The sequence below is a fragment of the Pantherophis guttatus genome, chromosome 15 (assembly GCF_059756535.1).
Source record: "Pantherophis guttatus breed Tessera chromosome 15, ASM5975653v1, whole genome shotgun sequence".
Lineage (NCBI taxonomy): Eukaryota > Metazoa > Chordata > Lepidosauria > Squamata > Colubridae > Pantherophis > Pantherophis guttatus.
Window position 1 is genome coordinate 2,076,574 of NC_142077.1, and position 16,483 is coordinate 2,093,056.

Below are 16,483 nucleotides of genomic sequence, written 5' to 3' on the forward strand. Positions count from 1 at the left end.
ATTTCTCTTTATTTTATTTCATTTTTTTCTATCCTTCCCCCTTTTTCCATCACTCTCTGGGGACAATTAAAAAAAGAAAAACCCAAATTTTCAAATCTGCAGAGCTACCAAGCCGGACTCGGATTCCTCTGTCCCCCCCCCAGTGGGAGACGACGACGGCGAGAAGAAGAAAAAAATCCTAAAAATTAAAAATCAAAGTCCCCCATCTCTAAAGTTGCCGATCGGCAGGAAATAGGGATTAATTATAATGGGGAGATTAATGAGAACGGTGGGAAGTCTGAAGGTAGGTGGGAAAAAAAAACTGCTTTGAATTTGGCGTTTTTCTCTTTCTCTTTTTCTTCCTCCTCCTCTCCTCGTCTACCATATCTTTTACTTCTCCATCTTCTCCTTCTCCATTTCCAACCTTCCTTCTCCTTCTCCTTCTCCTTCCTCTTTCACTTTCTCCTCCTCTTCCTCCTCCACCCCTTCTCCTCCTCCTCCTCCCCTCCTTGTCTACCATCTTCTCTTTCTCCTTCTCCTCCGTCTTCCAACCTTCCTTCTCCATCCGTTCTTTTTCTCCTCTTCCACCACCCCTCTTCCTCCTCCTCCTCCTCTCCTTCACCCTTCTTCCTCCTTCACCTCCTCCTCCTCTCCTTGTCTACCATATCTTTTACTTCTCCATCTTCTCCTTCTCCATTTCCAACCTTCCTTCCCCTCCTTCTCCATCCTCTCCTTCTCTTTCTCCTTTTCTTTCTCCTCCACCCCTCTTCCTCCTTCTCCTCCTCCTCCTCTCCTTGTCTACCATATCTTCTCCTTCTCAATTTTCCAACCTTTCTTCTCCTCCTCCTCCATCCTCTCCTTCTCTCCTCCTCCACTCCTCTTCCTCCTTCTCCTCCTCCTCCTCTCCTTGTCTACCATATCTTCTCCTTCTCAATTTTCCAACCTTTCTTCTCCTCCTCCTCCATCCTCTCCTTCTCTCCTCCTCCACTCCTCTTCCTCCTTCTCCTCCTCCTCCTCTCCTTGTCTACCATATCTTCTCCTTCTCAATTTTCCAACCTTTCTTCTCCTCCTCCTCCATCCTCTCCTTCTCTCCTCCTCCACTCCTCTTCCTCCTTCTCCTTCTCATCCTCCTCTCTTTGTCTACTATGTCATCTTCTTCTCCAGCTTCTCCTTCTCCAGCTTCCAACCTTCCTTCTCCTCCTTCTCCATCCTCTCCTTCTCTTTCTCCTACTCCTCCTCCTCCCCTTCTTGTCTACCATATCTTCTCTTTCTCCTTCTCCTCCGTCTTCCAACCTTCCTTCTCCTTCTCCATCCTCTCTTTCTCCTTCTCCTCCATCCCTCTTCCTCCTCCTCCTCCTCTCCTTGTCTACCATATCTTTTACTTCTCCATCTTCTCCTTCTCCATTTCCAGCCTTCCTTCCCCTCCTTCTCCATCCTCTCCTTCTCTTTCTCCTTTTCTTTCTCCTCCACCCCCTTCCTCCTTCTCCTCCTCCTCCTCTCCTTGTCTACCATATCTTCTCCTTCTCAATCTTCCAACCTTTCTTCTCCTCCTCCTCCATCCTCTCCTTCTCTCCTCCTCCACTCCACTCCTCTTCCTCCTTCTCCTTCTCATCCTCCTCTCCTTGTCTACTATGTCATCTTCTTCTCCAGCTTCTCCTTCTCCATTTCCAACCTTCCTTCTCCTCCTTCTCCATCCTCTCCTTCTCTTTCTCCTTTTCTTTCTCCTCCACCCCTCTTCCTCCTTCTCCTCCTCCTCCTCCTCTCCTTGTCTACCATATCTTCTCCTTCTCAATCTTCCAACCTTTCTCCTCCTCCTCCTCCATCCTCTCCTTCTCTCCTCCTCCACTCTTCCTCCTTTGTCAGAGTTCAGATGGTTATTAATCTTCCTACGGACCCTGTTCGGGAGACGCTCCCCCCGGGCATCTAAAAATTAGCGAATCCGCCAACGGTTGCATTTCCTACGAATTTCCCGTGTATCTGGGATAAATAGGCATTACGCAACAGACAAAAAACATATGAAGAACGGTTGCAGGAATTCGGTATGGCCAGTCTAGAGAAAAGAAGGATTGGGGGGGGGGGTACATGATAGTATTTGAGGGGCTGCCCCAAAGAAGAGGAGGGTCAAATTATTTTCCAAAGCACCAGAAGGCAGGACAAGAAGCAACGGATGGAAACCAATCAAGGAAAGAAGCAATGTGGAACTAAGGAGAACAATTAACCCGTGGAACAGCTGGCCACCAGAAGTTGCAGGTGCTCCAAAACTGGAGGTTTTTAAAAAGCGACTGGATAAGACACTTGTCTGAAATGATACAAGGTCTCCTGTTTGAGCAGGGGGTTGGACTAGAAGACCTCCAGGGTCCCTACCAGCTCTATTCTGATTGATTGAACAGGTTTTTTTTTTTTTTCTTTTGGAAAAAAAAAGAGAAAGCGTTTATTTCTCCCCCGAAACATTTTTTGTATAATGAAACTGAAATGTGAAACGATGACAGAATGGTGCCGAAAAAGGTCTGGAAGACGCGTTTTGTACACATCGGAAAGAATCACACACTTCACCAAAAATCTCAGCGGGGAGGTTTGCAAAGAGGCCACTAAACTGTCAATTTTTCCACCCGACCAAAAGAAGAAAATGATCCATCCAGGGCGAAATAACGGAAGAAAGAAAAGAGAAAAATTTGTGGAATGGAAACGCGGTGACGTTTGAAGACACATTTGGATTGGGGAAGTTTGACTTCCCGATGGGCGATGTCATTCTTTTCTTGTTCCAAAATCTAAAGGATGCCCCCAATTTTCCTGCAGCCCCAGATTTTTAGCAAGACTTCTGGCAAGAATTTTCAAGAATTTAAAGAATCCAATTCAAATAATTTTGCAAGAATTCCAAGGAAGGAGGGGGCATTTTAAACCCCCTTCGGAAATGTGCCAAAGGAAATCAAAAATGGAGATTTTTGTGTGTATGCGTCTCTCTCTCTCTCCCTCCCTCCCTCTCTCTCTCTCTCTCCCTTTCTCTCTCCCTCCATCTCTCCCTCTCCCTTTCCCTCTCTCCTCCCCATCCCTCTCTCTCTTTCTCCCTCTCTTCCTTTCTCTCTCCCTCTCTCTTCCTCTCCCTCCCTCCATCTCCCTCTTTCCCTCTCTTCCTCTTTCCCTCCCTCTCTACCCCTCCATCTCTCCCTCTCCCTCTTTCTCTCCTCCCCATCCCTCTCTCTCTTCCTCTCCCTCCCTCCCTTTTCCCTCTCTTCCTCTTTCCCTCCCTCCCTCTCCCTCTCTCCCTCTTCCTCTTTCCCTCCCTCTCTCCCTCTCTCCCTCCTCCATCTCTCCCTCTCCCTTTCCCTCTCTCCATCCCTCTTTCTCCCCCTCTCTCTCCCCCTTTCTCTACCTTTCGCCTCCCTCTCTCTCCCTCTCCCCCTCTTTCTCCTTCCCTCTCTCCCCCTCTCTCTCTCTCCTCTCTCTCTCCCCATCCCTCTCTCTCACCCTCTCTCCCTCTCTCCCCCTCCCTCCCTCTCCTTCCCTCCCTGTCTCTCTCCCCCTTCTTTCTCTCCCTCTAACTCTCCCTCTCTTTCTCTCTCTCTCCGTCTAACTCTCCCTCTCTTTCTCTCTCTCTCTCTCTCTCCCTCACTATCACTATTTGAAAGAAAACCTTGAACGTTTCCCCCGGAACGCAGGAGGAGTTAAAGCTGCAAGAAATCTCCTTCTTCAGCAACTCCCGAACAGTGTGATGGCAATTTGGTGCCTCTCTCCTTCCCCCCGTCGAGCGCTTCCAAAAAAAAATAATAATAAAAAATATAAAAATCATCTTAGTGTCATTTTGACGGTCGCTGGGCAGAGCCCAAAACAGGCCTGAGTTTGTTATTTGGCTGGGCTGTTTTTTTTTTACACGAGTTTTTTTTTTGCAGTGCGTTTTTAAAAAAAAAAAAGAAAAAACCCAGTTAATTTATCTTTTGTGCTGAGGATGAGCAGGGAGGGCGTGTGAGTGTGTGATACACACAGCCTCTGATCTTGTGTTTGCTCTTTTGACACCGCAAGCTTTTAGTAAGATTTCTCTTCTGCCGCTTAATTGACTCCCTCCCCGGATAAATCCGTTAACCGTCTCCAACTCGGCTTGTCCGCCAAAAAAAGGTTGACGAAGAAGGATTCCCGGAACCGGCATTCGCACGATCGTTTTTGACCCGGGTCAGCCAGAAAACCCACAAGCTGCCGCCTTCACAGCGTTAAGGGAGCTGCGTTTTTCAGGTGGAAAGACCTAACCAGGGATAATGCTTGCAGCCAGGATTATTTGGGTGGGTGGGTTTACGAACCGGATAAAGAGGGAGTCCTGGACTTACGGCCGCGAGTGGGATGGCAAGTTAGAAGGCGGAGGAGCGGCTTCTAAATTTCGTAAATAAATGAAATAAAAAATTAAACTTCTATTGTTAGGCGATGCGGTTAACTACCTACCTGCCTGCCTGCCTGCTTATCTATCTATCTATCTATCTATCTATCTATCTATCTATCTATCTATCTATCTATTTTCTATCTATCTCTACCTACCTACCCATCTATCTATCCATCCCTATCATCCATCCATCCGTCTATTCCTTTCTCTCTGTCTCTATCTTCTATCTATCTATCCATCCATTCCTTTCTCTCTCTCTCTCTCTCTCATCTACATATCAATCTATTCCTTTCTCTCTCTCTATCATCTCTCTCTATCCATCCATTCCTCTCTCTCTCTCTCTCTCATCTACCTACCTACCTACCTATCAGTCTATTCCTTTCTCTCTCTCTATCATCTATCTCTATCCATCCATTCCTCTCTAATCCATCTATCCATCCATCCATCCATCCATCCATCCATTCCTTTCTCTCTCTCTTTAATCTATCTATCTATCTATCTATCTATCTATCTATCTATCTATCTGTCTCTCTCTCCCTCTCTCTATCTCCCTCCCTCCCTCCATCCCATCCATCCATCAATCCACCCACTCACCCATCTATTCCTTTCTCTCTCTGTCTCTATCTTCTATTTTCCATTTATCCATCCATCCATCCATCAATCCATCTATTCCTCTCTATCTCTCTCATCTATCTATCTATCTATCTATCTATCTATCTATCTATCTATCTATCTATCTATCTCTATCATCTATCCATCCATCCATCCATCCATCCCTTTCTCTCTCTGACTCTATCTTCTATCTTCTATTTATCCATCCATCCATCCGACCTCCAAGAATATAGAATGAGATCTGGAAGAGTGTGAAAACAGGACGTTACCCCAACCGAGAAGCCTTTACAGAGGAAAGACAGCCGTTAAGTGAATTCTGCCCCGTTTTACGACCTTTCCTGCCACCCTCGTTCAGAGAATCACTGCAGGGCTCAAGTTAGGAACATGGTCGTTCAGTGAATTGGGCTCCCCCCCCCCGCCATTGACGTTGCTCGTCAGAGGGTCGCATAAAAGAGGATCACGTGACCCCGGAACTCTGCGACTGTCGTAAATACGAGTCAGTGGCCGAGCATCCGAATCTCGATTATGTGACTGCAGGGAGATGCTGCAACGGTCAGAAACGTGAAAAAAAAAGCTCATTGTCCCTTTTTTTCAGTGCAGCAGTAACTGCGAACGGTTTCACTAAAGGAATGGTCGTAAGTCGAGGACCAGCTGCAATTCAAACGGCTACCCAGCGCCTTCCTTTCCCTCTTCGCCTTATGGGACACGGCAGGCTCCTCCCACTGTCCTTTGGGTGTCCCTCCTCCCCTACCCGAATGAATCGTCCGTCCTTGGATGGGGAAAAGAAAGATTTGGGAACACTTGAAGAGAGTGTCAAAAAAACAAACAGCCGGAAAGCAGATTATTTTGTTAGCATAACAAGAGATAAGCGGAAACAAGGGATGTGAAGTACAGGGGGGGGAAATGTCTTTCAAGAGTCATCTCAGCCTTTCCAGGTACATCAGACAGGTAAACGTGACCGGATAAACTCGTTTTATTTTCATGGCAAAGCGACGTTAACAGAACCTTGCGAGTCTGAAAGTACGAATTTCCCACGGTCTCCTTTACAGCTTGAGAAGCTGGGGAGGGTCTCCTTGGAGGGTCTCCTTTACAGCTTGGGAAGCTAGGGAGGGTCCCCTTTACATCTTGAGAAGCTAGGGAGGGTCTCCTTTGATGGTCTCCTTTACAGCTTGAGAAGCTAGGGAGGGTCTCCTTTGATGGTCTCCTTTACAGCTTGGGAAGCTAGGGAGGGTCTCCTTTACAGCTTGGGAAGCTAGGGAGGGTCTCCTTTACAGCTTGGGAAGCTAGGGAGGGTCCCCTTTACAGCTTGAGAAGGTAGGGAGGGTCTCCTTTACAGCTTGGGAAGCTAGGGAGGGTCCCCTTTACAGCTTGAGAAGGTAGGGAGGGTCTCCTTTACAGCTTGAGAAGGTAGGGAGGGTCTCCTTTACAGCTTGAGAAGGTAGGGAGGGTCTCCTTTACAGCTTGGGAAGCTAGGGAGGGTCTCCTTTACAGCTTGGGAAACTAGGGAGGGTCTCTCTCTCTCTCTCTCTCTCTCTCTCTCTCTCTCTCCATCATACAGCTGAGGGCCAGACGGTCTCTTATCTGACCATTCAGAAACAAATGGCAACTGACTCTTATTTACGAAAGTCACGGTGTCCCAGGGCCCCCTTCAGAGAAGCCAAGTCAAGCGGGAAGCCTGATTCGCTTAACCACCCGTGTTCCTAACATAACCACTTCAGCGCTTCACTTAACAACGGTGGCCAGAAAGGTCGTAAAACGGGGTAAAATTCGCATAGCCACCGTCTTGCTGAGCCACCGAAATTTGGGGTTCAATTACGGTCATAAAGTCGAGGACTACAGATATTCCCAGATGTGCTTCCGGTCTGGACTACCTGGCAGGGCTGACACATGCCGAGGAGGAAGAAGGGGGGGAAAGTGGGGAGACGGAGCCCGTAAACACCCCATAAGACCCATTTTGGAGTTTGCTCCCGGTTGAAATGCAGGCGCATCAACCAGCCGTCGGCCAAACATCTGGGACGCGTTCTCAAATAAAATAGAGGTTTTTCATTTCGAGCACACCTGTCCTTAGGCGGTGAGCGAACCCACCTGCAGGCAAGTAAATAATTCAGTGTAAAGCGCCTAGAAAATGGGTTTTAAAAAAAAACGCAATCGGGAGAGTTCGTTGGGACAAATCAAGGACGTGTTATCAAGCTTGGGAGGGTGTCTAAAAAAGCCGAAGAGGGGGGGAAAAAAAATTGGATGCAAAAACATAACAATCGTGCAAAAGAAGACCTTGAGAGTCCTAACTGGACGATCCCTTAAACATGAGCCAATCCGTGTGCGGCAGCAGCCGAAAAAGCCAATACGATGCTGCACCAACTCAGGAAGCTCAAACTGCCCCAAAGCGCCGCTGATCCAGGTCTACAGAGGAACTATTGAGTCTGCCATCTGCACCTCCATAATTGTCTGGTTTGGCTCTGCAACCCAACAAGACAGAGACGGACGTCAGAGGATCATTAGGACTGCGGAAAAAAACTGTGGCTACCAACCTGCCTTCCCTGGAGGACCTGTTGACTGCACGAGTCAAAAAGAGGGCTGGGAAAATATCTACAGACCCCTCGCATCCTGGACATAAATTGGTTCAACTCCTACCCTCAAAACGACGCTATATAGAGCACTGCACACCAGAACAACTAGACACAAGGAGAGTTTTTTTCCCGTACGCCATCACTCTGCTAAACAAATAATTCGCTCAACACTGTCAAACTATTCACTAAGTCTGCACTACTATTACTATTAATCTTCTCATTGTTCCCACCACCCATCTCCTCCCGCTTATGACTGCATGACTGTTCCTTGCATCCTTACGATTTATATTGCTATCGATTGTTTCTTGATTGCTGATTTGTATCCTATGACTATCATTAAGTGTTGTACCTTATGATTCTTGACGAACGTTATCTTCTCTTTTATGTACACTGAGAGTCTATGCGCCAAAGACAAATTCCTTGTGTGTCCAATCACACTTGGCCAATAAAAAGTTCTATTCTATTCTATTCTATTCTATTCTATTCTATTCTATTCTATTCTATTCTTCCCTTTCTCTTCTTCTTCCTTCCTTTCCTCCCTCTCTTCCTTTCTCCATTTCTCCCTCTTTCCTTCCTTCCTCTCCTTTCTCCTTCCCTCCCTTTTTCTTTCTTTCTTTTCCTTCCTTCCATCCTTCCCTCTTCCTTCCTCCCTCCCTTCCTTCTTCCTTCCCTTCCTCCTTCTCTCTCTCTTCTTCTTCCTTGCTTCCTTAACTCCCTCTCTCTCTTTCTTTTTTCTTTCTTTCTTTCTTTTCTTTCCTTCCTTCCTTTTTCCCCTGTGTTCACTCTTTCTTAGTTTGAGTTAGTTGTTCCGTGTGTCAATGTTTTAACAAAAGGCATATTTAACAAAAGAAGGCTGGAGGAAGGGTTTGGACGAAATTTTCTCCACTCTGCCGATCGATCGATCGATCGATCCAATCAATCAAATCTGACTCACCGCCCATTGAGATCCCAATTGGGAGTGGGGGTGGGGGCAATGATCAAAGCAACAGAGATTCTTCAGCCTGAGGGTGGGGGGGGAAGACAAGGGGGGCTCCGGGGATGGGGGGGGGAAACCAGAAGTTGTCTGTGTCTCCTTCTTGGGCAGGGTTGGTCTAGATGACCTACAAGGTCCCTTCCAACACTATTATTCTCTTATTATTAAACTGCCTGCATCCACAATTCGACAAGTGGATGCTAACCATTATGGAGAGTCCCATTCTCTTGTTAAAATTCCAGGCAGTCCTCGACTTATAACCATTCATTTAGTGACTATAGCTAGTCTTCAAGTTACAGCAGTTCCCTTAGTGATCGAAGTTACAAAAAGGCACTGAAAAAAAGGACAGTTTGTCACACTTAATGACCGTTGCAGCATCCCCATGGGATCAAAATTCGGGCACCCGGGAACTGACTCATACTTATGACGGATGTAGCATCCCGGCGGCGTCACGCAATCTCCTTTTGCGACCTTCAGACAAGCCAAGTCAGCGAGGGAAGCTGGATTCGCTTAAGGACAGTGTGACTAGCTTAGCTGCAGCGATTTACTTAACAACTGATTCATACTTATGACGGTCACAGTGTCCCAGGGTCATGTGATTCCCCTTGGGCGACCTTCTGATGAGCCAAGTCAAGGGGGGGGGGGAACCGGATTCGCTTAATAACCGTGGCAAGGAAAGCCGTAAAATGGGGCAAAACTCACAGGTCTCACTCAGCAACAGAAATCTGGGGTTTCTCCATTGCGGTTGTAAGTCGAGGACCATCTGTACGCCATGAGAGAAATGCTCTTGAACACAGAGCCCCCCCAAAAAAACATCCCACAATTTTTGCATTTTTCTGCAGCACTCTAGGCTGCCCACCCAACCCCATTCTGCAAAAAAAGATAGTTTTGGATCCACCCTGGCGAGATCCTGGGATCTCCCATGAAGTCTGCAGGGGAAAATGTTGAAAGTGGAAATATTTCAGCCGGGCAGAAAGCAAAACTGAAGACGAAGGAAAGGCCCTCGTGCATTTTTTGACAGCCCTGCGAAATGCACCGACATCCCCTTCCGTTTCGGGAAAAACAAAGAAAAGCAGAAATATATATATGTATATTTTCAGGGCACGGAATGGGGAAAGGCAGGAGAGCCTTTCAGATCAAGCAGATCAAGAGCTTCGTTTCTCGGCCATCGGCCATCCGGCCCAAGGCTGTGTGTGTGTTACGACACAACTTTCCACACAGTCGACAACACGGAAACTCTGTAGGGAAATGGGGGTGCTCGAGGAAAGGGACAGGCCCTGCGATGAACACAGGCCTTGGGGGAAATGAGAGAAGGAAGGAAGGAAGGAAGGAAGGAAGGAAGGAAGGAAGGAAGGAAGGGTGGGAGGGAGGGAGGGAGGGAGGGAAAATATGTACTGAGAGAGGGAGGGAAGGAAGGAAAATGTGTGTGAAAGAAAGAGAGGAAAGGAAGGAAAGGAAGAAGGAAAGGAAGGAAAAATGTGTTGTTTTCTGTGTGAGAGAGGGAGGGTGGGAGGGAAGAGAAGGGAAGGGAAGAAAGAAAGGAAGGAAAATAGGTACTGAGAGAGACGGGGAAGAAAGAAGAGAAGGGAAGGAAGGAAGGAGGAAAGAAAGAAAGAAAGAGAGAGAGAGAGAGAGAGAAAGAAAGAAAGAAAGAAAGAAAGAAAGAAAGAAAGAAAGAAAGAAAGAACTTAGGAAAGGAAAGGAAAGGAAAGGAAAGGAAAGGAAAGGAAAGGAAAGGAAAAATGTGTGTTTTTGTGTGACAGAGAGAGAGGGAGGGAAGGAAGGAAGGAAGGAAAATAGGTACTGAGAGAGGGGGGAAGAAAGGAAAAGAAGGGAAGGAAGGAGGAAAGAAAGAAAGAAGGAAAGGAAAGAAAAATGTGTGTTTTTGTGTGTGAGAGAGAGGGAAGGAAGGAAGGAAGGAAGGAAGGAAGGAAGGAAGGAAGGAAGGAAGGAAGGAAGGAAGGAAGGAAGGAAAATAGGTACTGAGAGGGGGGAAGAAAGGAAGAGAAGGGAAGGAAGGAGGAAAGAAAGAAAGAGAGAAAGAAGGAAAGGAAGAAAGGAAGGAAAAATGTGTGTTTTTGTGTGAGAGAGAATAAGAGGAAGGAAGGAAGGAAGGAAGGAAGGAAGGAAGGAAGGAAGGAAGGAAGGAAGGAAGGAAGGAAGGAAGGAAGGGTCTTTCTTCATTTACAAAAAATATTTAAAAGAAAACAACCCACCACCATCTACGACAGAAAAAAGAGCTGCAAGCAACTTGAAAGAAGAGGGAGAAAAAATGAGCCGCGGAGGAAAATGAACTCCGACACGATCATCCTTCTCTCCCTCACCAAGCCAAAATTCGATCTTGGGCAGCGCCCGAGGGACCCACACGCACACACAAAAAAAGGCGTTTTATGATTTGGTTTAGCTATTTGGGGCAGGGAGGAATTGGACGGCCGATTCTGCAAAGCTTGCAAAACCGGTTTTCTCCCACGTGCCCACCGAGTTTCCCTGGTCCTCTTCTTGTGACCAAAGAAGGACGCAAAGGGAGGAATTAAACAGGTTTTGTGCCCCCCCCCTTCTCCTGGCATTTTAGAAACCCCCTTTCCGGACAGGCCTGCCCATTTGCATAAAGATCGCATTTGAGTTGTCTCTTTTTTTTTTTTTTTTTAGAAGGCGAAATCGAAGCGGAGCCCGTGGATGGGGCACCAACAGGAGATTCTGGGATCGAAGCAAAAATAAATAAAGAGGAAGAGAACTGAAAGTCCAAAAATTTAAGGGGCATGGAAACGGTGCCAAATTTGGAGATCGTTGTGGTGCCAATTGTGGATGCCAGATTTGCACTAAAGGGCCAGGAGAGTTTTCACAGAAACGGACACAGGTGCCGATTCGGCCTTCTTTAAAAGTGACCTACCCTGCAAGGGTGTTAGAGAGAACGACAAGCTCTCCTAGGTATCTGTAGTTTAGGAATTTGGAGGTCCAGCTGGGCTATGTTTAATTTTAGGAGAAAAGACTCTTAAACAGGAAGGGAGGGAGGGAGGGAGGAGAAAGAAGGAAGGAGAAAGGAAGGAAGGAAGGAAGAGAGGGAGGGAAGGAGGGAGGAGGAAGGAAGGAAGGAGAGACAAGGAGGGAGGGAAGGAAGGAAGAAGAAGGGAGGGAGGGAGGGAGGGAGGGAGGGAGGGAGGAGAAAGAAGGAAGGAGAAAGGAAGGAAGGAAGGAAGAGAGGGAGGGAAGGAGGGAGGAGGAAGGAAGGAAGGAGAGACAAGGAGGGAGGGAAGGAAGGAAGAAGAAGGGAGGGAGGGAGGAGAAAGGAGAAAGGAAGGAAGACAGGGAAGGAGGAGGAAGGAAGGAAGGAGAGACAAGGAGGGAGGGAAGGAAGAAAGAAGGAAGGAAGGAGGGAGGGAGGGAGGAAGGAGAAAGAAGGAAGGAGAGACAAGGAGGGAGGGAAGGAAGAAAGAAGGAAGGAAGGAAGGAGGGAGGGAGGGAGGAAGGAGAAAGAAGGAAGGAGAAAGGAAGGAAGGAGGGAAGAGAGGGAAGGAAGGAGGGAAGAGGAAGGAAGGAAGAAGGAAGGAGGGAGGGAGGAGGAAGAAGAGAGAAAGGAAGGAAGGAGAAAGAAAGAGAGAAGGAGAAAGAAAGAATGAATGAAGAAAGAAAGAGAGAAAAAGAAAAAAAGAAAAAGAAAAAGAAAAAGAAAAAGAAAAAGAAAAAAAGCAGATTTTGACTGGCAAAGAATTTCGGGTGGCGGGGTTAGACTAGATGATCTTCACATCCCTTCCAACCCTTCCATCCTATAAATTTTAAGCATTTCAGGGGCCGCTTTGCAAGACCGCACCAAGCTCATCTTTCCAAACCATAACAGGACGAAAAACAACCCTGGACCAAGAAGACGCTCAACTCAGTTCAGGTCAATCTTGGCCTGTTGTCATCCTGGCTTAGCGTCGGGTGCAAAACGGGCAGCGAGGACAGCTCCCCTAAATCCAGCTGTGCAAAGAATTCGACCGAGGGGTGTCATTTTTTTTTTTTCCTTTTTTCCCAAGGAGGAGAACTGGGGATATTCCTTACTTGCTGGAAGGGAAGAAAAATAAATAAATAAAACTAAACGGTATCGCTAGATAAGCCGAGGATAAATGTTCGGCTAGAGAAGATAAGCTTCACAGCTCAAAAAAAAAAAAAGGATCCCTTCGGATCGGTTCTCGTGATTGCCAAATCTAACCACCGACAAATTCTGGAAGGATCTCGCCGGACGAAACTCGCCATTCGGCTCCGATTTTGGACGCCAAATGAAATTATAACCGGATGAAGCTTTCCTTGATTTATTCAGGCTGCTAAAAAGCAGATTTTAAGCCCCCCCGTCGCCTTTCAGTTCACGCTGGGAGAACAGCTGCCTGCAAATGCGATGGCTGCTAGATAAAAAGGACGAAAAACCAGCAGATCCCCAGATCAGGCAGCTCTGGAGATCCCAGAACAGACCACCATCTAATTAAGATCACGGTGAGGGGGTGGGGGTGGAGAGAACGAAGCTGACAATTTGGGGACCGTCTAATTGCAGAATCAAAAGCCAAGCAGGACGTCGTCGCGGACGCCGGCGGCCTCCCCTCCGCCCAGCGGCAAAACAAACCGACATTGGTGGTTAGTGGGAGGTGAGGGACGTTGGCCCGCGGGGGTGGGTGGATGGGTGGGTGGATTGGCGTAATGGGGCAGCTGGAGGAACCTCGAGGTGAAATGGGGTTTTGAGGTGCAGACACCCGTCCGTCGCCTGGATGATTTTGCACCCGATGATGGTTAGAAAGGAGTCGTGGGGAGGGACGCTTAAACTAGACCACGATGACCGGGGGGGGGGAAACGGAGGCAGAATCAGGGTGTAGCCTTAATTGACAAGCACCTGGAGGAAGGGAGAATGTGAAATTAAAGGCAAATTTCTCTTAACGGGTAAGGCCACACCTAGAATTTTGCACCCAGTTTTGGTCCCCACGTTACAGGTTGAGACTTTGGAAAAAAGCGCAAAGAAGAGCAACGAAGATGGTTAAAGGCCTGGAGATTAAAACGTACGAAGAACACGGCGGCAGGAATTGGGAGTTTGGCTAGTCTAGAGAAAAAGAAGAATAGGATAGTATTTGGGGGGCTGCCCCCAAAGAAGAGGGGGTCAGTTTATTTTTATTTTTTTCTAAAGTGCCCGAAGACAGGAGAAGAAGCAACGGATGGAAACTCATCAAGGAGCGAAGCAACCTGGAATTAAGGAGAAACTTCCGAATAGCGAGGACAATGAACCAGTGGAACAGCTGGCCACCAGAAGTTGTGGGTGCTCCCATCGCTGGAGGCTTTTGGAGAAGAGATTGGACCACCATTTGTCTGAAAGGGGGATGGGGTCAGACTAGGTGACTTAACAAGGTCTTTTCCGACTCTGTTATTCTGTTAAGCCAGGTCGATGGCGCCATACAACAACCCTGAACCTGGTTTCCTTGTTCGTGAGATGGGCAGTACTGAAATAAACCCGGTTTGGGCGAGATGTGGGTCTCTCAAACGGGTCAAGATTCAAGCAGCTCCTTTTAACCCTAACACTAACCCCATCTTTTCTCTCTCTCTCTTTCTCTCTCCTTCTTTCTCTCCATCTCTTTCTCTTCTTTTCTCTCTCTCCCTCTCTCTCTTTCTCTCTCCTCTCCTTTTTCTCTTTCTCCTTCTCTTGTTCTCTCTCCTTTTCTCTCTCTCTTTCTCTCTCCTTCTCTTTCTCTCTCCTTTTCTCTCTCTCTTTCTCTCTCTTTCTTTCTCTTTCTCCTTCTCTCGTTATTTCTTTTTTCTCTTTCTCCTTCTTTCTCTTTCTCTGTCCTTTTCTCTCTCTCTTTCCTTCTCTTTCTCTCTCTTTTTCTCTCTCCTTCTCTCTTTCTCTCTCCTTTTCTCTCTTTCTTTCTCTTTCTCTCGCCTGTTCTCTCTCTTTTTCTCTCTCCTTTCTCTCCCCTCTCTTTCTCTCTCATTCCCTCTCCTCTCTCTCTTTCTCTTTCTCCTTCTCTCGTTCTCTCTCCTTTTTTCTCTCTCTTCCTTTCTCCTCCGTTCTCTTTCTCTCCTTTTCTCTCTCTCTCTCTCTTTCTCCTTCTCCTCTCTCTCTCTCTCTTTCTCCTTCTCTCCTTCTTCTCTCTCTCTCTTTCTCCTCTCGTTCTCTCTCCTTTTCTCTCTCTCTCTCTCTCTCTTTCTGGCTCAGTGTGACTTCTTCCTCAGGCTGTTTGGGACAGAAAGTGGGACCCCTCGGAATTGCTCAAAGAAAAGTTACCGGGGTGCCAATGGGAAGACAGGAAGAAGGGAGGTGAGAAGGTGCGAGATGGAGAGAAAGGGTTTGGGGGAAGGGAAGGGGAGAGGAGAGGAGAGGAGAGGAGAGGAGAGGAGAGGAGAGGAGAAGAGAAGAGAAGAGAAGAGAAGAGAAGAGAAGAGAAGAGAAGAGAAGAGAAGAGAAGAGAAGAGAAGAGAAGAGAAGAGAAGAGAAGAAGAGAGCACAAAAAAAACCCCATACACACACAGAGACACACGAGCCACAAATAAACGAGTACAAATTGGGGGCATCGCCTGAAGAGTGCAAAGGGGTGCGCCGTGACCCCGACTGGTCCTGGGGAGGGGAGGAAAGGGCAGAGGTCACGGCAAAGGAAAGGCCGCCCGCAATCCGGAGACGCAAGGAGAATCCATTTGGGAAACGGGAGTCCTGAGTCCAAAAACGGGGCAGGACAGAGTCCCAACTATAAAAGCATCCCCACTCTGGATCTAACGCCCCCCCCCTCCACCAGCATTTGAGGGGAAGGGTCTCCTGCTGGGGACACGGGGTTGGACTAGAAGACCTCCAAGGTCCCTTCCTACCATCCTATGCTTTTGTTATAAAGAGAGAAAGTCGAGATGAAGATGTCCAGTCCAGAGACTGAGGATGGGAGGAGGGGGGGGGATACCCAAAGGTTGCCCGGGACTCTCTTCTCCTTGGCACCCCCAAATTCAGGTTTCCAAGGGAACCCGGCCAGCCTGGGATGCCCAAGTCAGCTGGCAGAGGCTGCTGCACCAGATTGCTACAGTACACCCCCCACCCACCCACCCCACAAAACCCTGCTTGCCTCCCCCTCCTCCTCTTCCTCTCCTGCCCACACCTTGGCTCCCTCCCTACCTTCGCTGGTGGCGGCCGAGAGGCAGGTGGCCAACGCTGCCAAGAGGACAGCCGGGGTGGCAGCGGAGGCTGGGGCGACTTCCCCGGGGGATCCGGCCATCCTGCGTGGGGAGCCGCCGGCCAGCTGGAGCTGGCCAAGATCCTGCTGTTTTGCGCCAGCTCTGCTTAATGGACTTTTTCCACATTTGATTGCATTCCCGAGAGCTGGTGGGTGGGTGGGTTGGTGGGAGGGAAGGAAGGAAGGAAGGAAAAAAAAAAAGAGAGAGAGAGAGAGAGAGGTTGAGGAGGGGGGGAGCCCAGCTGCCTGTCACGGGCGCCCAAGCCAATTGGAGGCACCCCCTCGGCTCAGGACCCCTCCCCTCCTCTCCTGCCTTTTGTTGGGAAGCCTTTCCCTGACATGCAAACCAGAGAAATGATGGGAGGGGGTTCTTTGTGCCAAGGGCTGCTTCCTTCTCTTCCCCTTCTGCCAGGGGAAAGCACACAGACACACACACACACAAATGCACACACAGAGAAAGAGAGAGAGAGACACACACACACACACAGAGGATGCTCAGCAGATTGTTTCCCGTTGCTAGGAAACCCAAACTTTCAAACAGGGTCTCTCCATCCTCAGCATCGCCACAGCTGGCACCGAAAGGGAGGATGGAGAGAATCCTAACTGGGCACAGGGGGTCCTGAATTGGGTGAGTGGGGGGGTCTCCGGAGCTCAGAACTGACCTGCCTTTGGGTTTTTTTTTTTTTTTTTTTTTTTTGAAGCAAAGGAGAGATGCTCAAATGGCACGACCAAAAAAGAAAAGAAAAAAAAATCCACACTTTAAAAAGCTGAATTTCCTTTGGGGATGTATTATTCTTTTTATTTTATTTTATTTTTGAAA

The 16,483-nt window shown here is 48.0% G+C and overlaps 1 protein-coding gene across 1 annotated transcript in view; it reads right to left on the reverse strand.

Moving 5' to 3' along the window:
* Positions 1 to 15,800, reverse strand: part of EPHA8 (EPH receptor A8) — a 46,282-nt gene extending 30,482 nt beyond the window's left edge. The window contains exon 1 of the mRNA XM_087879252.1: positions 15,606 to 15,800. Within this exon, the coding sequence (XP_087735378.1) occupies positions 15,606 to 15,705 (100 nt within the window). The 5' untranslated portion in view covers positions 15,706 to 15,800. The remainder of the gene's footprint in view (positions 1 to 15,605) is intronic.
* Between the last annotated feature and the right edge of the window lie 683 nt (positions 15,801 to 16,483).